The sequence below is a fragment of the Oncorhynchus mykiss genome, chromosome 12, assembly GCF_013265735.2.
Source record: "Oncorhynchus mykiss isolate Arlee chromosome 12, USDA_OmykA_1.1, whole genome shotgun sequence".
NCBI lineage: Eukaryota > Metazoa > Chordata > Actinopteri > Salmoniformes > Salmonidae > Oncorhynchus > Oncorhynchus mykiss.
In genome coordinates this window covers 26,361,324-26,384,581 of record NC_048576.1, presented here as the reverse complement: position 1 = coordinate 26,384,581, position 23,258 = coordinate 26,361,324, and the positions used below count along the sequence as shown (strand labels likewise).

Below are 23,258 nucleotides of genomic sequence, written 5' to 3'. Positions count from 1 at the left end.
CATATTGACATAGTAAAATAAATGTGCGTCAACAAAAGGAATGCTGAAACCCTCATAATAAACACTAATTGTATTCACTAAATAGATGGTTTATATTTAGGATAATGTTTTACAGCTTTGTCATTAAATATTTTGTCATTCCCCAAACATGTTTTTTATCATCTTACTTAATTCTTTTATATATTTTACATGTGATAAGGCCACACAGAGGACCTGAGATAATTAGACAACTGTGCTCATCTGAAGCACCCAAAAGGCCACTAGATGTCTTGTTATAGATTACATAAAATCCTTAAAAGTAGCAAAATTCTGGTAGTGTACTGATAACTTCGAAAGTTTCCAGTAATATATCCTCCCTTTGTAACCCTAGTTGGACTGTAGTGGGCCGCACCTTGAATACACTGAGTATGTTTACATGCACACTAATAATTCGATATTAAACTGATTATACCAGTAGGCAAAGTATCATAATAGTAATGTAAACACCTTACTCTGCTAATTGATTTAACCTTCATTCCATTTTATCAGAGAGTCATACTGAGACCAAGGTTAATTTTACATATGAGCCCTGAATTACATAAACTACAGAAGATACACACATCAGAATATAAATACAAAATGCAAGCAGGAAGAAAAACATGGTCATAAAAACAAACACATTCTTCAGTAATAAGGTCCTCAATCAACTTTCTGAATTGCCCTAGAGGCACCAGAGCATGAAATTTAAGAACATTTTGAAGATAGTTCCACAAATAAGGTGCAAGAAAACTAAACGCTGATTTACCTAACTCAGTAGAGACCAAAGGAATTTCCTTTTTCTATCCCTGAGACCGGCTTTTTACATATACTTAGGTTTACCTGCATTCAGTACTAATTTCAGGTCAATAAAGTTTTTCTGTAATACAATGACCTTATCTTAATCGGTGTAAGGTGAAAATCAAAGTAAGCACTTGCCAATTAAAACACTTGGTTTTCTGAGCAATCTTTCAAATTATTAGGACATGCAAATAGCTTAATCGGCGTTCCAGTGGTGTATTTTATCTGCGCATGTGCAAACACAGGTAGCGCAAAACTCTCTCTCATGCGCAAGTGAAGTGGGTTCGGATAAACTGAAAGTGAACATTTTAGAAATAGTTGTCCAAACACAAAAACAAATAGGCTTTGCAAAAATAACATGGTCACTGTGGTAGAAAGTTTCTTTTGATTGCTGATTTTCTGCATTTATTTAAGTCCCATCAGGTAGCCTGATTTCAGATATGTCCATGTAAACAGGATTATTAGGAAAATAGTTATTCTCGCAAAGCATGCAAACATTTTAATCTAAACATTATATTAATCTGATTATCCACAATAATCATATTATTGTGTACATGTAACCGGGCTCATTGTTGTTCGACGTAACAACATAACAACCAAAATTGTTGGCCAGTGTTTCCAGGTGACACTAATTAGATGTTACATTAGACGTTTTCTTACCTCATGTAGCTAGCTAACATATACATGCTTCGCCTATTCCTCTCTGATTTAGAAGACACTGCCACAGATAGAACAACGAGACAGCATGTTCTGTCTCGTGTATAAATGTGAAGCATCTGGTTGGCGTTTCCACTCACTACCAAACTAGGTGATGAGAGGATGCCCAGTGGCCCTTAGTGGGAGAAGATGGAGTGAGATGGATTTTGGCCGACATTCTTCTAATTTTCTCATCGATGAAACATTTGATTTCCATACAGTTTTCTGTTTCCAAAATTATAATCTGTAACAAACAGAGTGGACTGCGTTTTTGTAGACTTTACCCTTTGCCAAAGTTTACAAAAGCGGTGTTGTTTAGAAGGAGTGCAAAGGCAAATTCAGTTATTGCACACGCGTACTTCACAGAGTAGTGATGGGTCGTTCACAAACGAGTCGGCTCTAAGAGCCAGCACTTGTAGGTGAACGTTGGGAGCCGACTCGCATATCAAAAGAGTCAAATATATTTATAAAAATATTTTAAAAATTAAGATCTGAATAATCAAAAGATTTAAATGAATAGAATTAACTAATTCAAAGAACAAAAAAAGAAATAAAATAATATAGGCCTAAATGCTCAAGCGCACACACATTCATTCTGACTGTCTGCTCAGACTAACAGCCTCACCTGTTGTTCCTGTCAATCAGACACGCATTGTCAACCAATGAACCAAAGATGCGTGAGGGAGGGCCGAGCCAACTCACTCACAGTCACACACTTAGCAGCCGAGGAGAGAGATGAAGGACAGCTGTGAAAACAACAGCTGGAAAATGAGTCGGAAGCACAGTAGCATTTGGATGCATTTTAATAATGTACACAATGTTAGAGCACAGTGTAGAATTTGCCAAAACAAAATCTCATATAAAGCCGGTTCTACGCACAACCTACACCAGGATATGTGAACTGTGCACCCAACTGTGAAGCTAGCTGTAGCGGAGCTTCGAGAAACTAACGGGCCTGCTAGTGATAGTGCTGGAGCCAGCACCTCCACACGTGGAGATGTATCCACTCAGTCAAGTAGGCCTATTCCGCGACCCACAGCAACGCAGTCTTCTATGGACCAGTTTATGCCAAGGTCTATGTCTGTAGCAAAACAAGGCCAAATTGATATTGCATTGGCTAAAATGATTGCCACCGATTTCCAGCCATTTTCGATCGTGGAAGACAGAGGTTTTAGAATTTATAGCAATAGTCTAAATCCAATGTACATAATTCCAAGCAGGAAAACCCTTTCAAAATCACTTATTCCACAACTGTACGAGAGCACACAGGTTTCAGTACGGGAAAGAGTCCAAAAAGTTGCAGTTTTCCTTACCACTGACTGCTGGATATCAAGGGTAACCACGTCTTACATGTTGGTTACATGTCACTTCATTGAAGATTTTTCGATGTCTAGCTGTCTTCTGGACTGCTTTGAGTTCAGCGATAGACACACCTCAGAGAACTTGGGAGAGGAACTGTTGAGAGTGGCAAGTAGATGGAAATGCCGCTAACAATGCCGCTAACATGACCAAAGCCATGAACATTTTAAAATGGACCCATCATCCATGTCTTGCCCACACAATCAACCTGATTGTAAGAGATGCTCTGAAGGTGATGAAGCCCACTGTGGACAAAGTGAAAGCAGCTGTAGAATACTTCCACAGGGGCACAGTAGGTGCTGAAAAACTAAAAAGTCTACACAACGCCAGATGGGGATGCCTGAGCTGGGGCCTAAACAATGGACAATGGTGGAATTCAGCATTTTATATGTTGAAGCAGTTTCTTGAGTCAAAGAATGCCATCATCTCTACCCTGGACATTGTCAATCCACCTGTTGATGCTCTGACCCAAGAGGAATGGGAGGTGGTGGAGGAGGTGTGCAGAGTCCTGGAACCCTTTGAGCAGGTCACTATGGAGATCAGTGGAGAGAGGTACAGTAAGCAGTTATTACTACATCATTACTACATCAATCCAGTATTATATATGTATATGACCGGTAGATGAGAATGTAGTATCAGTCGACAAAACATGAACCTGAACTAATAAGTTACTGATCTCTCTTTTCAGCTATGCGACAGCTTCAGAAATGATACTCCTGTGTAAGGGTCTGCAGCGAATCACAGCCAGTCGCCAGAGAGAAGCAAATGTAACCACAGGACATGTGACAGAGTTGATGGACACACTATGTTCATCAATGGACAGAAAGATCCACAGAATGGAATATAATCACGTGCTATAAGAAACCGCTGCACTTGACCCCAGGTTTAAGAAGTTAGCCTTCAGTGATGCCAGAGCGATTGATGAGGCTCTTCAAAGAATAACCTCAGCAGCAGGGAGGGACAGCCCCAGCAGTCAGTTGGCTCAGGCACCAGGGCAGCAGGAAGAAGAGGGATCAGATGGAGCAGAAGCACCAGCAGTAGTGCCACAAACGTCTGCTGTTTGGATGCTGTTTGACGAGAGAGCAACTGGGGATGCAGCACGAAGGAATCCCTCAGCAGATGCCATAAAGGAGGTCCGTCCCTATTTGGAGGAGCCCCTCCAAAGGTCTGCAGATCCTCTGCGCTGGTGGAAGAACAAGGCCTCTGTCTAGCCATGGCTTACTAAAGTCATGACAGGGAGACTCTGCATAGTGGCCACATCTGTTCCCTCTGAGAGGGTCTTCTTAAAAACGGGACAAATAATTACTGAGTGAAGAAACCGCGAACGCCCCTCGAAAGTGAGGTAGCTTGCATTTCTGAATACAAATTTCTCATAAAAGCTAAATATGGTCAGCATTGCTGTGTGCTGCTGGTTATAACATAAATAATAAGAGCGGGAAAAGATGGACCAGTTTAATGTTTTAAGTCGGATGCTGCAGTTTTACACATTGTTATTTATTTTTCTTTGATATGGTGAAATATTCTATTATTGTGTTGTTCAGATTCGTTTTGAATTGTTACATTTATATGCACTTTGTTTATATACATTACAAAAGTAATTTGGAAATGTGCAAATAAATTCTAGAACACGCCAATAGGATCTCACTAGCTCATGCTTGGCTCTGCCCACCTCCTTGCTTGTTCTGCCCACTATGATTAATTTCTTTGATATCGTTGCACAAATAACATACTTATCTATAGTATGCATACACCATTACTGGTACCATGCTGTATTCGATAGCTATGTTTGCTCTGACTCTTACTACATTTAGCAAGCTAGCTAGCCAGCTTACTAGCGGTTAACAAGATTTATTTGAGCCACAACTTGCTATGAAAAGACAAACTAGCAGACAGTAGTTTGCAGACAGTAAGATACACTAACTAATAGTGTAATAGTGGAAAGCAGCGTGTCACCAACATCTTGTTGCATCTATCTGACCATGCAGGCTGCAGAATGAACAGCAAGAAAGTGGTTGTGATTCTGTGGTCGAGCAACTTGAGTGACAGGGAGCAGGGCTTTGTGTGGGAAGTAGCATGCACCAGGATAGAGAGAAAGATGATTCAAGTAGAAAACGTAGTAAAATATAAAAGCGGACATTACACGCACCTTTGCGTTTCAAATGTAACAAACCAAACATGGAAAGACTGTTACAGAGGGTAAAGTAAGGACCGAGTTTTGGAGACCCTGGATTAGATCAAAGACAAAGTCAGTCAGATCTCAGAGAGATATTCTCACAGACAGCAGCACTCTTGGCAATGGAAGTTGTGCGTTTTTATCAAACCTCTCTTTGATTTATGAAGAAACAAGTGAATCAGCAGTGTAGAGTGCACTGTGCCTTGCCTCTCATCTTCATCACTAATCCACCAATACTCAGAGAGCTGCAGAGTTCACTAATTAAACAAGCGCTTGAGCTCATTTCCCCTTTAAAAAGAGTCACTGTCACAAGAATACCGGATACCTTATCCAACGTTCTGTACGTGTGTGGCTGGGACTGCTCTTACACATTCAGTCTGCACACATGTTTTGATAAATGTGGCCCATTTACTCTTGCAACCACATCATAAATTGTTCTTTTTGGAACAGGACTAAAGAACATGAGGAAAATATACAGACTACTTTCAAGGATAATCAGAAATGTAATCAGTTTGTGGCAAAGACACAATATGTTTGCTTTCCTATTAGAGAAGTGTCAAAGCTGGAAGCACTTTTTCATGCTTCACCAGTCATTCAGTGTGTTTTTATGGACCATCCACGTTGGGTTGAAGACCAGTTATCATTGAGACTGGACATTATGGTGTCATTGATGTTCTGATAGATCTGTGAGAGGACAGGACAATAGCAGAGCTCCTTCCCCAGCCAGCCACCGGTGATGATCTAAAGACATACCATGTGGATCAAAGGGTTAAAGAAAAGAAGCCTTGGGCCTGTGGACCTGTGGAGTCGGGTGAAGTCGATTATGTGCTGGTGTTAGGGTGTCAGAGCCAATGGGCTCGGCTCAGCGATGTGTAACAGAACAAATCAGGCCTGCTTGACTGGAGCTGACCCCTCTGCCAGAGTTTAAGTGTTATTGCAACTGACCGGATCTGACAGAAACGATTTCGCCTCAGAAAATTCAGAGACCCCTCTGCGCTTAGAGTCGTGCTGAGCAGGGAGAACTAGGCTAGTAGTGGCTGCACTTAAAAACAACGGGTCAAAAGATACTCAAGGACGCTCAGGCATTCCCGACCAAGGACTACCTGATAAGATTTTCATTCAACATACATTATAGTCAGATGACCTTAAGAAAATGTTCATGTTGTGCTGAGGGAGTTTAATGTGAGCTGTAACGATTTCAGGCTCAGCAGAAGGATAATCAATTCAGTTGTACTAGACAGGTCTCTTTCAGATCACAGCAAATATTTCAGAAGCCTTGTATTCCAAGAAAAAGAGCCAGTATCTATATATGGCATACTAAGGAACGTTAAAGGGATACTTCAGGATTTTGGCAATGAAGCCCTTTATCTACTTCTCCAGAGTCAGATGAATTCACGGATACCATTTTTATGTCTCTGCATCCAGTATGAAGGAAGTTAGAGGTAGTTTCGCAAGCCAATGCTAACTAGTGTTAACGTAATAGCTGGAAGTCTATGGCATCTACTACCCTGTTAGCAGTTACCATAGACTTCCAGTCATTGCGCTAACACTAGTTAGCACACTAGTTAGCAATTCCTTCAAACTGCACGCAGAGACATACAAATGGTATCCCAAGACTCACGAGTTCATCTTACTCTGGGGAAGTAGATAAAGGGCTTCATTGCCAAAATCATGAAGTATCCCTTTAAGCTCATGGAAAATACAACTGTTTGATCTTATCGCAGCACTACAATACCCATTTCTAAATGACAGATTAAGGAAAAGCCTTGTGAATTGTTCGCAATTCTATTCCATGTCGGGGCTGTATTAAACTATGAATAATCTAGGAACAATCGTGTTGTAATTTCTAAGCATCAATACAAAGTTTATAGATGGTATAAAATAAGATGCATCGGTGTGGTTAAATACCACATACTCACATGTGATGTAGTAATTGACGTTCTTTTTGAACTCCAGGCCCATGTAGTTTGGACTGAACTCCTGAAACTTGATGGTGAATTTGATGTCCTTCTCAGGCTTGTTGCAGTTCACCAACACATTGGGGTCCATGACTGTGCTGCATTGGTCTGCCTGCTCCTTCTTCACCAGGTATAGTTTGTAAAACTCATACGGCCGCCCCATGTCTGCCTTTGGGCAGATAATGTCCAGCTTGTCTCCTATCTCGGGATACATCACCAAGCCCTTCCCATACTGAAATCTGAAACAGACAAAATATGACAGAGAAAGTTAAGAATATCAAATACTCTAATAACAGCAATACATATAAGGTCTGGACATACATCACATGCACTGCATAACAGTGTGTTATAACTCTCTATAAAATGTGATTCTTCTCTACCCAATACACTAGTATTGTCCGTGTCTGTCTGGCAGTTGCTTGAGCAACAGTGACTAATTTAAAGTAAATTGTTTGTTATTTCACTTCACTTAAAGCCGGTGCAAAACAAATCATGGGTGAATGAATTGTAAGGAACAGGTTAAGGGAAGCGGGGGCGGGTGATTACAACGCCACATAAACATGGCCGACAGTCGAGGACAGCTTTGGGACATGCTTTTACATCTGGGGTTGATAACATCAAACACACAGATAACAACCAAGAGCCCAAGCTGTTATAATGTAAACACTTGCATTCATTTACATGAATGCCCATTGATTTAAAACACTGTAAACAAAGCAGACATCTCATATCTTTACCTCAGCAAACATACAGCACAATACCAGGGCAGATGTCAATAGGAAATCAGTATGACAGAGGGCTGCCCGGGCCCTGATTGAGCTTAATCTGCGGCAAGTGAGGAGAGAGTACAGATAAACACAAAGCGCTGATGGACAGATGGCATGCATGCCTTATCTAGATGCTCCATGCCTTATCTTTCACAAATTCATTTTGATATCTTCTCTCTCTAACTCAAAGCAACAGGCCCTGCTGAATTCTATTTGAGGATTTAGACCTGCTGATTGCCTTTGATGCATCATACTTCTCAAGTGGTTTCTTTTTCTTTTTTTGATAAGAACCCTTCGGTCTGCTGACGTGCTTAATCCAAAATGAGAGAAGAGCTGATGTTGTCTGTTTTTGATCTGGTCCTGTAGAAGTCAAACAAATCGGTATTGTGATGAATGTGTTTTTGTTCAGCTTAAAGTCCAAACAACCTTGTCCTAGTTACCAGAGAGATGCTGCTCAGTTTGATGATGATGATGTGTTTGGTTGCGATGGAGACGGAAATGTACAACTTGATCCTTATTTACATTTCATTTGCATACACACTGTTCCCAACCACTTTCAACATGGTTTAATAGACAAGAAAACAGCTTTCATGACTCATTCATCTTAAGGCCCTGGTGGATAGAAGGAGGCCGACTAATTCTCCCGACACTAAAATGAATCAACAGTAAGCTATGTCTGTCTGTATGTCAGTCAGTCTGCCTGTCTGTGGGAAACCTTAGTAACTAAGGTATGCTAGTATGATATCTTAGACAAAAGTATGTGCCCTGGTTCCACTATGTCAAACCGTCATGGCTCGTTTAGTATCCAGTCTGCAACAACCCGGTCTCTCTACTTGCTGTATTCACTCACTAGTAATTAGTCTCTCCTTCTCTCGTCCCTTCGTCATGATGTTCTATGTGGATTTACAGATCTTTGCCCTGCATGATGGGACTCATGATTTGTAACATAAAAAAGGGTCCCTTGCGTTCGCTAACAGCTTAGGAGATGTGATGATGCATTATTATTCACTATATACTGAAGCGGAACTGTATGACAGCATTCTATTACTGTACATAAAGACGAAGCAGAGTGCACAGCCTGGAGTGAGCACAGCTTGCCTGGCCCTGCGGTTAGATTGGTGTTGTCTTTGTCTCTCAGACACTGGGTCCTCTGTTTGGCTTCCCAAACCTGTTTGATTTGCCCTTATCCTCAGGCTTCTTCAGAGACTGATCAGGTGTCTGGCTTTAGTTTCCGTATTGTCTCCAAAGTGTTTCTGAGCCAATGGAAATGCCTTCTTCAAAGTGTGTATATAATGTAGCTCTGTTAGCAAACTTTCTCAAACTAACACTCAATCCTCCACAAAGCAGCAATGCTCTCTCTGTTATAATCCTCTGTATTTACGGTCATGGGATCCTCAGAGGATAAGGTAAACGGCCAGGGGCCAGCATAAAGTCATGCAGCTAACAAAGCATTCACTGCATTTGAGGTAGCTGCCGACTAGCAGTATATAAAAAAGAAATAAAAACCAACTGTATTTTACTAAAGTGAGCAACACATAACTCATGGCTGTCTGCAACACCGACCCTGACTGCCTCATTCTGTTGTCTCTCAGTAGCCCCCTCTTCAGTTCACAGTTATGGTCTGACACAAGCACCTCAAAATAGAGTACATCAATAGAACAATATGACAAAAGCCATGTTAGGTATTTCTCTATAAACTGTGTCAGAGCAACTTGTGTTGATGGTTGCCTGCAGTACCCTGTGTGGTCCAACAAAAATAGAGAATGATACACCTACAAAAACACAACCCTGACTAAATGCACAACAACAATGATCGAGTAGCTATACATGTCAGAGAAGGATATAAGACAAGGATACCTTGAAAACAACACAATACCCTGTCTGCTGCTCCTCTGTGCCGATTAGGATGTCTCAGGTTTTGTAAAGCTTTGACTGCCTATTACTACTCCATCTACCAATTACTACTCCATCTACCAATTACTACTCCATCTACCAAAGGGATGCCCAAACAGATCCTCCATTCCCTTTGTGCTGATCAAACAGGACTGCTGCTCTGTTGAGCTAAGAAGCAAAGACAGTGTTCAAATTCCAGACGGAACACTGGAAATTACAGGTCATCTTCACGATTAGGGCTTTGAGCTCTGAATATCCTCCCACCACTTTCCACAGGAAATGCGGTTTAAAGAGTGACAATTTGACATGGAAGGCAAGAGTTTTTTCATTTTCATCACTATTATTTTCAGGGACAGAAATCAGCAGACACAGTGGGGTATTATGTGAGTTTTAAAGCGTAATGAATATTAATGAGATTGATTAGCATATTCATCAGGGGTGCTAAATGATTGCCATTTCATTCAGTTTGCCATCTTACAAATCCTTTCAATGGTCATTTTTCATCAGAGAAAGAATGGTGTTATTACTGCTTTCTCCACTGTCAGTAAGGTTTTAAAGTGATGTTACATGCAGCTAGCACACCAGGATCTTTTTGTAATACATAAACATTCAGTTTAGGATGCATGGTGATCCTCAAATAAAATGCATTATATATCATATGGTTACAAGCATGTCCGAATCACCATAACTCATTGTTATAACAAGTAACCTGCATTTACATAATAAACTATCACAGACAATACTGGGGGAAAACAGTGAGTGGTCAGTCCTTTTACTGGATAATGATACAATGATGGCGAGCACAATAACTAGCAAGTATAACATCTGCAACTATCTGCAATTACATTTTTAGGGTCTTCCAGGGCAGGGACAAATAGCAATATTGCACTGAGCACATTTGTGAAAACAGATTTTAAAAAATAACAGTGGATTTGGTTTCAATATTGAGCTAATCCTCCATAGCCATGTTGCCTCATCTCCTGCCATAAGTTGCCACCCTGGACCTGACAGGCCTGATGCTGCCTCCACTCCAAGGCCCCTGGGATACTGTTTAACATAATTAGGTACCTTATCTCAGCCTCACATGCTAAATAAAAATCACTGGGGTCCCACAGAGACACAGTCCCAAATACATATTGTGACTGCTGCTCTCAATCTCAAGACACAGCCCCTCAAAGTCTATAATCTAGTAATCATTAGAAAAACACCCTTTTAAGCCGTGGGGAATGATTACTTATAGATAAGGGGCCGCCGGATTAATCCAGCTTCTGTTATCGTTTTACAACATTGTTATCTTAGTTTCATCATTATAAAAACATTGAGTGAGTAATAAACCAAATTAACCAACCTTTAAGGCCTTATTTTGCAAGAAAAACAAGTGAAGACAATATTTTATTCAAATCTTAAATTGGATGGTTTAGGAGTCAACATATTTGCATTAAAATCAGCTTCCTAAGGTTACAACCTCTGGCAGACATTTGGCTCCATTATACCAGGAAACTAACGTGGTCAAACACTGAATCAGAGACATTCATTCAGCCTGTCAATGAAGACATCAACTTCTGTGAACTGTCACTGATGCACGTTTTTGCTTGAACAAACCAAGTAGGCATAAAAATGTAATAAAATGCAAATGTCCCAGTATCTTTCCCACTGCTAGGAAAACGACAATCAAATATGTGTCAAATATACCAGGTGCAAGGGGACAAGCTCAAGCAATATGGGAAACTTGAAGAAGCAAACTCATCTCCATTGTCTGCGCTGCTCATTATCAACTGTGAAAGACTGAAAAAATAGCCCTCCTTTGTTCTTCACTCATTTGGGCCTCCTACACACTTAGAGCCTGGGCAGTTCCTTTCAGGCTTTGGAGGAGACAAGGCCTCATTCTCTCGCCAATCGGATTTACAAGATGCACCAGTCGGGCATAAACAAGTTTCCATAGAAACGTTATGATTTCTGTGCAATTTTTCCCGCTTCCTCTCTCCCTTTCCCACATTCTCTCGCTCCAACCATCATCTCTGATTAAAAATGATTACATAGTCTACAGGGAGAGGAGAGCAAATATTTTCTAATCTTATTCAAAATGAAGGTAAATACTTTTTTTCTGTGAATAAAACTAAAGTCAATTTATTTATAATATAAAGTGTAAGTTTTAATTTGCATTGTAGTCACACACAATTATTTTCAGTTGCATTTGTTACTGATTATATTTATTAATCAACAGCACTGTAATTCATGTGATTGAATGGAACACCCCCCCATCCCCACTTATAGAGTGAGCTCAGAATCGCCCCTCCCCAAGGCGTGCTCAGACGAACGATAAACTTCACAGTGCATCATTATCACAGCGGTCTGCTTTCCTATTTTAACATTACGCACATGACTTAAACTCTCTCCCTGCCTCTCTCTATCACACACACACACACACACACACACACACACACACACACACACACACACACACACACACACACACACACACACACACACAAACACACACACACTTTTAAACAACTGAACACAGACTTAAGACTGGCTTGAATGCAACCAATTAAAGAGCTGCTATACGTAGTCCATGCAAATGAAGGTTATTCATTCACATGCTCTCACAATGCTACTGAGATCTTCACACAGCCAACGGGGGAAAGATCTCTCATGAGTGGCATGGCCACACTCTCCCCACCCCACCTCCCCTTCACACATTCCAAGGGGGAATTCAAGCACATGACTTGGCAGACCCTTCCATCCCACAATGCCCCGTTGCTGGAGGATTTAGGCTATCCAATGGAATATTAGAGAGGGGTGCAACTAGTCTGGGACTCTAAAGCCGTCACCATTCATACAACTCCATCAATAGGCCTCAGGCTAGCTAGAGGGCAGGATACACTCTAAACATTCAAACGTGCACGTTGAATACTTAGTTATTTAACAATTACAATTATCAGTCAATTCCAGTTGAAGACAAAATTGACAAATGCAAACTTGCTCATAATTGTGTTGCAGTTGAAGGATTTGGGCTCTTTGAATAATATCTGTTGTTTATTTCACCAGAAGTAGTTTTCCTGTGGTCCTAGTTTTTAAGGTTGGATAAAAATGGAGATTGGCAGGTATTATTTTCCTTCAAGCCTGCAAATCATTAACTAACAGAAAAACATTTTCTTGCTCTGACAGTAATTTGAGGGTAAGGTAACCGCAACCCAAACAAGCTGTTATGCAGTGAGAGAAGAAAAATAAATGCCTCAAAAAAGCAAATCAACACGCTCTAAACATTGCATCCAATCTTTAAAACTCTTCCTACAAGTCTGTGATTGTGTTAAAATACAATATTTTACAACATGATATGGATGTTGCAACCCTGTCCAAAAGATAGACAACTGCAGCTGAAACTGTTGGTACTGGTCAATAAATTATTAGTGTAGCATTATTAAACCATTGCCATATTGTACACATTTTTATTTATTCAAATCAGGTTGATTGTGTTTTAACTTCATATAATTGCCAAAAATAACATAACTTTTTTGTATCTTTAACAGCAAATACACATTAACACGGGTATATTTACGTCCATTAATGGGGTACAGTATAAAAAAGACCTGTGATAGCATTCACACCAAACCAATTCCTTGGTTAATGTTGCTCAAATACAGACTGTTCATTGTTTAGTGAGTTCAGTGTGGAATAATGGCATTTGTGTCAATGAGCTACAGTCTGATTTACAGAGGCGCTCAAGGCACGTGCATCACAGTGCTCTGCTGTAAGTATCATAGCAATTTCAATACATTTTACCTTCAACCCGGCTTTGAAAAGCAAATGGGCAGTTAGTACGTAGACAGAGGATCAGGCACACATAAACAGTTAGAAGGGTGTTAATGTGTTTTCTTAAAGTTGCAATACCCTCACAGAAATGTTCAATTACATATCGAAGGGGACACGGCGACTCTGTGAGCCCAGGGGCAACAGCGACAGATGCCCCCTACAGGTAGAGAGAAATAATCACCCTCCTTACTATCTCCATTACATCTGCTTTGCTTTGACGTCTATTTTGGTCTGTAGTGCATGGAGCTGCCTGAGATTACCAGGGATACAGTAATTGGCAACATGGCTGTGACTCCTCCAGATCAAGAGCCCAGTTTGGAGTATATCAGTTCTCAGTTCTCGTGGGCTGGAGACTGCAGCCCAGGGCTGGCTGTGTGAATGATCTCATTATCCCAATTACCTTCAAACAGGCTGAGGATTCTGTGGCAGTATGAAGAGTTGTGTCACTGTGACTGGGGTTTGGTTCACTGTAGTAGCATTTTACTACATATCGGAAAGTAACCAATGGCTTAACTTAATAATTCACTGGATAATTATCAGTCACATCATAGAAGTGCACTGCAGACTGTAGTTGAATACGAAGAAATCATATCAGAGTCTCCTACACAGTGCTTACACACTAATAAACTTGCAGAAAACACTAACTATAGGGAATCAGCCACAGAAGCAGTAAAGTACTGTATCTGCAGCATGACTAATTTAGACACTCCCTTTTCCACTGAAGATTTTCCACACATCCTTCCTGCTGCCTGTATGACTAAATATGTCTCAGCCTACGCTGTAGAATACCAACAAGATTGCTAAATTATGAATTCCGCCTAGGAATGAGGGTGGGATTCATCACAAAAAAATGTACCACCGTAAAAATGCCATTTGGCAAGCGAAGCCAGCATGAGCATCAATGGACTGTTAGGGCCTACATCTGAGTGTTGGCAACTCTTAACTATGCAACTTTGACCACAAAGACCTCATACTGAACATTTTGCTTTAATATTTTTTGCTGAGATGTGAAAATACTGATCGTTACCTACACTCCTCAATTTAGATGTACAAATTTGTACCATAAATCAATCAAATCTAGGTCCATTCTAAGTTGTCTGGAGACAGAGACATACCAGGGTCACTGTGGTTCTGAGAGACATGTTTCCAGTCCTGGATGAAGCCCAACCCCAGATGGACCCTGATCAGCTGAGGAAACCCACTACAGACCCAGGGGGCTAGTGGCAGCCCAGCCAACCCAGCCCTGATCTGAACGGTGGCCAAAACACAGGTCCTCAGGGAAGGATGCTCCTTAAATGGGTTTAATTTGGGCGTCTGCCTCTGACTGTAATACTGTATGTGCTTCTAATGAGGATATATCAGTGTGGCCTCATGGAGATGGGGATGACATGATGAGACATTCTGTGATATAAGGTTCAGAGGAAGGCAGGCGATTGGAGATAAAGGTGTGGATGGAGGGTGTAAATTAAGACTAGTGCTACATTTATCTGACATCCCCTGCTACTCGATAAGGGCTTTAACAAAATTTCTCTGTAATGTGTTTCTGAGGCAGGTGCCCTGAAGAACATACCACATATATATTTGGCTGCATGGCACATGGACATAAATGTATCACAAATTTACAAGAGGAAATACTAGCTAGCACTAGTTATGGACAGACATTTGAATCAGGGGCATATAATAAATGTTCAACCACTCAGTGTTCATTGTTTGGGCTTATCTGTGATATCAAAGAGGGCAAAACTAAAGCAACCAAATGTTTTCAATATACTCCTACACAGTGGCTGCCATTCATCAGAAATGCTCAACTAAAACCGCCATAAAGATGTTCTGATTGTGTCTCTTCTGCTGTTTTATCCCTTCAAGGCCACTAGGAAAAAGCTAATTGAAAAATAAAACAATACAAACCAATGGTACACATAAGCAGTGTTGGAAAAAGTACCCAAATATCATACTTGAGTAAAAGTAAAGACACCTTAATAGAAAATTACTCAAGTAAAAGTGAAAGTCACCCAGTAAAATACTACTTGAGTAAAAGTCTAAACGTATTTGGTTTTAAATATACGTAAGTATCAAAAGTAAATGTAATTGCTAAAATATACTTAAGTATCAAAAATTAAAAGTATCAAAAAGTATTAAAAATAAGTATCAAAAATACAATAAAATAATTTCAAATCGCTTATATTAACCAAACCAGACGGCTATATTTTCTTGTTTTTCACTGATAGCCAGGACCACACTCCAACACTCAGACATCATTTACAAAGAAAGCATGTGTTCTGTGAGTTCGCCAGATCAGAGACAGTAGGGATGACCAGGTTTGTTCTCTTGATATGTGCACGCATTGGACCATTTTCCTTTCCTGCTAAGCATTCAAAATGTAACGAGAACTTTTGGATGTCAGGGAAAATGTATGGAGCAAAAAGTACATTATTTTCTTTAGGAATGTAGTGAAGTAAAAGTAAAAGTACAGTTACCCCAAAAAAATTTACTTAAGTAGTACTTTCAAGTATTTTTACTTAAGTACTTTACACCACTGCATATAAGAGACAAAACTTGTGTTTTTCTTTTACTAAACTTATTTTTAAAAGTCGCCTCCTCAATACTGCTTTCAAGTCATGTGTTCTCTGCTTCTTTCCCAGTTTTGCCTTGGTTTGGGGAAGATAATTAGCTACTTCGACTCCAGCAAGGCAGCATAATTTGTCTTGCTCATGCCCGGCAGCACAGAAGCAAGTCCTTGCCGGTAATAAGTCTAAAGAACACATATGACCTTAGGACAGTTCCCATATGCAAAAGCATGGCAACAGTAGTTCAGGACAAAACCTGACAGGGAGACAAGATTTCTGATCCAACTGAACAAACTATGGGAGGTATAATGGTTTTTATTTATTCTCTACCCCCTTGTAACAGTGTTCAATATTTATCGTTCTTTGTTAGGAAATGAACCATCACAACCATTGTCCAAGACTCAATTGGACAAGCGGAGCATTCCTGGGGCAGGTTCCCCAGATACGTCCATGACTTCTGCCCACATTCCCATCGCTTTGGTTAGGAGGAAAGAATGCCACAGGTCAGAGGAATGAGACGATGAGGCTGGCTCCTTCCATCCCCCTTTAGCGTTGACATGGAATGCGTGATTGGCAGCTCTCTTTATGTTTCTGACTGGGGGGAAAGTCTCTCAATAATACAATCTCTAACCGGCCCACTGGCAACAGGTTACTTACTCCTATAAACTCCTATAACCTTGAGACTCATAAGAACATTTTCCAAATGATTTTGAGCTAATACATTAGCAATGTACATACTCCTTTAAGCTGCATTTGTCAACAAATAATATTATTCATGGTATTTCTCAATGCTATACTCTATATTTCCTATCAGAGAGACTGCAGTCTCGCTCGAGGGGAAAACAAACCTTGCAGTTAATGCAAAATATTGTTCACTGACATTCTCATGCAGAATTTGATGTGATTGAGGGTGATCTGAATTCAGCGGGAATTTCCATAGACTTACTGTTACAGGAAGGACTTAATGAGGATCTGGCACCGCAATGGTGTTGCTGATCAGGTTACACACTGAGAACTGATTACCCTCTGCCCAAACAACCAGCAAATAAACAGGTTTTACTCAGCAGACTGGAAGAACGCATAACCTGAGTAGCCTGAGAGACCCATGTCAATAATTGTAATATAACTTCCATTAACGTGAATAAAAAGAACTGGCCAAAAAAAGTCCCTTGCCTTGGATTTAAAACAGACGGAAAATGTGATTAGTTGATTCGCTCAGTGGGCTGCATTGGCATGAATAGTGTCTTCTATCCTACAAGAGGAATCAGTAGCACTAATTCACCATTACAGTAGACAGAACTAATTAATTTGGCAGTAAGAGCTGATATCGAAGCTGCCGTCTCCATGCTAACCCTATGTAGACAAGTAAGAATGTAACTAGTCTGTCTAGCTAACACCTCTCCAAGGAAAAAGCCTTGTATGCTCACAAAATACCTGGCTCAGAGCAAGTTCAAACATCTATGACAACAACCATTTCATTGTCAAGACTTGTCCCAGGTGCATAGTAAGACTGCATTAATCAAAAACAGATCATTTTCTAGAGAAGTATTACACCACTTCACACGTTGAGCCCTGCACAACCGAGAAGTCATTTCTAATGGGTTTAACCAAAACCCACTAAACGCACACATAAATCAAAATAAGTGCATGTCTTGGCCTGACCAGATTTGCATCTGACTGCCCCTACTCCCTTTTATTAACTACCACACCAAAGAGACTCCTTTCAGAGTCACGTCGGGATGAGAAAAAAACACAGGGTAATAGTAGGCGAGGGGAACCAAAAAGGATCGAATGACAGCCTGTCATTGGGAAAGACAACTCAATCTCATATTGTTTAATTGAGAGTAGCACAATGTAACAATTCCACTGCTGGTGATCACAGTATTTCTGATTAGAGGGCATAGTCTGTGATGTATTATATCAACATATCACACCACAGGTCTGTCTTGAAAAACCTGTTGACCGCAACAATGTCAGTTAACAAGAGAGATAGAGCCAGCCACATCTATATAAATGCAAATAGAATCTCCACCCAACACATTTCTTGGGGGTTTTACCTTTATTTAACTAGGCAAGTCAGTTAAGAAGAAATTCTTATTTTCAATGACGGCCTAGGAACAGTGGGTTAACTGCCTTGTTCAGGGGCAGAATGACAGATTTTTACCTTGTCAGTTCAGGGATTTGATCTTGCAACCTTTTGGTTACTAGTCTAACACTCTAACCACTAGGCTACCTGCCGCCCCAACATGATGGGAACCTTCTGTTTACTGTCAAGAGGAAGCAAGGATAAAACAACTTATTGAAGTTTGACCTTTTCAACACTTTGTGTGATTCCTTGACATGCTGGTTGGAAACAAGTTAGGCCGACCACAGAACAATGCTAAATAAGGGTGAATAATCTCAATATTAACAACTCACTCAGATGAAAGGTCAACCAGTAAACTAAAATATACACTGAGTGTACAAAACATTAAGAACATGTTCTTTCCATGACATAGACTGACCAGGTGGATCCAGGTGAAAGCTATGATTCCTTATTGGTGTCACTTGTTAACTCCGCACAATCCGTGTAGATGAAGGGGAGGAGACAGGTTAAATAATGATTTTTAAGCCTTGAGAAATTGAATTGAAACATGGGTTGTGTATGTGTGTCATTCCGAGGATGAATGGACAAGACAAAATAGTTAAGGTGTACCGGTTTGTGTCAAGAACTCCAACGCTGCTGGGTTTTACATACTCAACAGTTTCCTGTGTGTACCAAGAATGGTCCACCACCCAAAGGACATCCAGACAGCTTGACACAACTGTGGGAAGAATTAGAGTCAACATGGGCCAGCATCCCTGTGGAATGCCCTTGACACCTTGTAGAGTCCATGCCCCGACGAATTGAGGCTCGTCTGAAGGAAAAGGGGGGTTGCCACTCAACATTAGGAAGGTGTTCCTAATGTTTTGTACACTCAGTGTAGGTTAAAACTAGACATACAGACTATTTGTATGGAACATACTAAACTTGCTGCTGCATCATTTCATTTAAATAGCTAATTGCAAAAAGGCAAATCTCTCTCTTGTGAAACCAAAGTTTCAACAACAGTTGTCAGGAGCAACAAGAAAAAGGAGAAATCCAAACAAAGCTGTTGTGATAAGGTTGGAACAGGTCTGTTTTAGTGCCTGGGGCGTGTATTACAGCTCTGGTCTGACAGACAGAAAGATGACAGTCCAGTTATTCCGTTTTTGATGCAGTAGGGTTATTTCCTTTTTAATTATAGTCTTCTCAAGACACCATTTGGTTTTGCTTTTGAGGAACAGCTGGCTAATAGCTTAAGACAGCAGGGGGAAAGACACGCTATTAGGGAAGCTATATTATCACCAAGCTATATTACTACCATCTGCAACAGATACTGTGCCTTAATCTCACTGAGTTTGGCCACACTGACACCGGAGACTCCCTCTACCCAACAAGTCTTCCCTTTTGTGGAGACAGCTGCAACCTTGCCTTGCAATGTGACTGTGGACACGCACTGTTCATCTAGCACTTGACCAGAACACAGATAGAAAGTGGTTGATGTGCTTGAGCAGACACAATGCTAAATGGAGAAGACCACCACAGCCATATTGTCCAATCACAGCAAGTTTCCTCTTTGGCAACTTTTTCTTCCCAGGAAAAAAAGTCTTAATGGAATATTGCATAAGACTAGTTCATTATCTTTATTGGGATTTAGAAATTAAACTATTCTAACCATGTGATATTTTCTACATTTGATTCTTGATGATTTAATTCTTCCCTGGTTCTGTTTCCTTCCAAAAGAGAATAAGAAATACATTAAAAATCCTGAATAGACTTTCTGGGTGCTAAGCCAGGCTATTTTTCAAACCTCACTCTGAGGGGATAAATGCTGACACACTATAATAACACTTGTCACGCAGCTGGCAACCTTAATGCCAACACAATGCACCAGAGGACTGCTGTTTTCAGAGCTTCCTCCTACCTCTTCTTTCAGCAGATTATTCAGACCGACTAAATTTGGGAACACTGGAATCATCGGAATCGAGCACAGCAGCTCCCCTGATATGTCAGAGAGAAGTCTAATGCTTGGATATTGTTGCCTGTATTAAATAACCATTAGGACTTGGGTATTGCATGTTGGATGCTTTAGTATGGCAGATGTTGAGCTGAAGGAGCTGTTTGAAGTGTCAAGTGCTCCAACTCCCCCCTCCCATCGAGCTCCTTGCCTTTGCCTTAGATTTACAATACATCTGTTAGTTTACATAATCACGTTTAATTTCCCCTACAGCTACGTATGGGCACCAGCCAGCACTCATGACAAATGCTCCAAGACTAATTGCTTTAAGACAGTTTTAGTGTGGAGAAAATTCAAACTCAAATATTAGGTTAAATCAGTCACTGGAGTATACATTTCATTACACATAATCTAAACTCAGTAAATCAGTGTCCCACTATTCCTATAACAGTGGCTGTCAAGCGATCAAGTTCCAGCCAATACAGTCACATGATAACAATGACCACCCAATTGAAAAAATTGCTTGAAAAATCTGAATCAAAACATTTGTCTCTTATTACTGTTTTAGTAAGAGGCATTACTGAGGCAAGATGATAAAAGGTGCATATATTTTGATGCTATTATGATAAACAAGCTTCAGAGATGCATAGCCTGAGGTTTCTCAGTCCCATTTTACTTCAGAGTGCCTTTAAACTTTTTAAGCTGCCAGATCCATAAAGGCCATTCCGGTGGGAAGAAGCGGTGGCTTATGTCACAGCCTTATCATCAGTCAGAGCCTCAGCGGGGTGACCTGCGGCCACACTGTAACCTCACTGCAGGCAGACAATGGCCCAGTCCCCCGGAGGAGTACCTGGTCTCCAAACAATGTCATTTTTAATGTGAAAGGCCACACTGGGAGGAATTTCAATTTGGACTTCATTGTCCTCTTTTCTCTCTGAAACTTTAACCTGACAGCTCACCGCCTCTTTTCAAAACAAATGCTTTTGTCTGTAGGATTAATCCTCTATTGCTATGCCTGCATTGTCTTCAATATTCTCCATATCCCTGACTGTCAGGTAAAATAATTACATCAGGGTCATAAAAAGAGAAAATGTGCACGAAATCTGTGACTATCTGACTTAATCATTCAAACCTGCAATGAAAACAATTCATTAATAGACCTGAAATCCCACTTGCTTTAAGCCGCTGTGGATTTAACTGCAGCCTAACAGAAGGTTTATAAAGATCAAAACCACTATTCTCAGAATCTCTAAAAAGAAGAACTATGTACTTTTATATTTACAAATAAATCCACATGGTAAAAAGTTATATGCAAAACAAATGATTTAAAAATATATATATATATTTCACCTTTATTTAACCAGGTAGGCTAGTTGAGAACAAGTTCTCATTTGCAACTGTGACCTGGCCAAGATAAAGCGTATTAATTCGACACATTCAACAACACAGAGTTACACATGGAATAAACAAAACATACAGTCAATAATACAGTAGAACAAAAGAAAACAAAAAGTATATATACAGTGAGTGCAAATGAGGTAAGTTAAGGAAATAAATAGGCCATGGTGACGAAGTAATTACAATATAGCAATTAAACACTGGAATGGTAGATCGGCAGAAGATGAATGTGGAGAATGATCTACTATGGGCTGTCTATAGTTTGCCTAAACTCTGTCAGAAATGTGAGAAAAGGGGGTTGTTTTTTCCCCTCTGTGTATGTGCAGATTCCTTAGCAGCCTCCTGTAAAGAGCGGGAGAGAATGCTTCCCGGCGTGGGGCTTTTGAGCTGGCCTCTCCAGCTGCCAGGGCACTCGGCGGTTTGAGGGTCCGCCAATCCTTGGGAGCTGTACCGTTAACAGCGTGACTTTTAATCCACCCCCCTCCTCCCCCCAAACTCTGTGCAGTGGACTAGGGAATCCTTTCATGCTGGTCATTCACATAGCAACGCCTTGAGAGGGCCTTCAAGGAGCCCCAGTAGAATGGGTTAAAGGTGGCATGGAGAAAGCCCTGGTTTACAGACACATTGGATCACTAGCCTTCATAGAGCTGGACGGCCAGACAAAGGAGAGAGGAAAACCTCAGCAAACCTCAAGGCGGCTCTCATCTGACGTGCACCCTCAGAGAGGGAGAAAAATCATGTTCATGAAATTTGAAAGGTGGCTGTTATCTATTTGTCACAGTCAGGGTCTATATAGTTATAATCACTCTGTCTGTGTTATGCCATTTCTGCTGTGTGATTTCTTTCATGATGCACGGTACAAATTAAAGGGTCTGTTTCATAATTAATAATAAAATGTATTCTAGCAAAGAGTCCATCTGGCGCAGTGACACACTTACGGAAGACTCGGCCTATCAGGCTCACGGCATCAGCCATTTAGTTAAATCTATTCTGAAACGCCAGTTCTAATGGGCTTTGGAATGGCTGTCACATCCATCCGTTCCAGAGCCAGGAACTAGATTTGGAATGCAGAGAGACACAAGGGTTTCCCTACTGCTGTCCTCTCCATGAAGAAGATCAAACCACTTGCTTCCCTGTTTGGGATCCTGCTCAATACATAAGTGTAACTAATGGAGTCAGATCCGATCAGAGTCTCTGTGTGTGTGTGTGTGTGTGTGTGTGTGTGTGTGTGTGTGTGTGTGTGTGTGTGTGTGTGTGTGTGTGTGTGTGTGTGTGTGTGTGTGTGTGTGCGTGTATAACATTGATTTTAAGATACAAGATAATACAAGAAGAGACATAGCATGTCTATACATGACCGCACCTTTAGCCGTCCTTACCATTAAAACAAAACGATTTAAAACAACTTTTAAGAAAACCTGTGCATACTATTAACACAGACCACCATAAGTTAAATAAGTTCTGCTACAAACTGTGAATGCAAAAACTATTATATTGTTGAAGCCCTCAACAACAAAGAGCACTATGTTAGGGGAACCATATGCATTTGTGGAAAGCAATATCTGTATCCAAATCTCACAGTTGGTTGGGGCGATGTGTATGCTGAGTTCCAAGGTGAGAGTGTTCGGTGGAATACCCTTTGTGTGATCTGTGCCTCTGATATCTAACATCTGTTCTTCTCCCCTTGTGCTACACAATCCCCATTCTGTACAGTAACCTCTTTGCCATTTTTGTGCAAGCATGAGCTAGGCATGTAGAACTGACAACCCCCAACCGCATTATCCCAAGCCCTTGATTGT

The 23,258-nt window shown here is 40.7% G+C and overlaps 1 protein-coding gene across 1 annotated transcript in view; it reads right to left on the bottom strand.

Moving 5' to 3' along the window:
• LOC110537279 (ephrin-B1) overlaps positions 1-23,258 on the bottom strand; it is a 69,070-nt gene that overhangs the window by 32,313 nt on the left and 13,499 nt on the right. Inside the window, exon 2 of the mRNA XM_021623204.2 lies at positions 6,964-7,241. Coding sequence (XP_021478879.1) covers positions 6,964-7,241 — 278 coding nt within the window. The remainder of the gene's footprint in view (positions 1-6,963; positions 7,242-23,258) is intronic.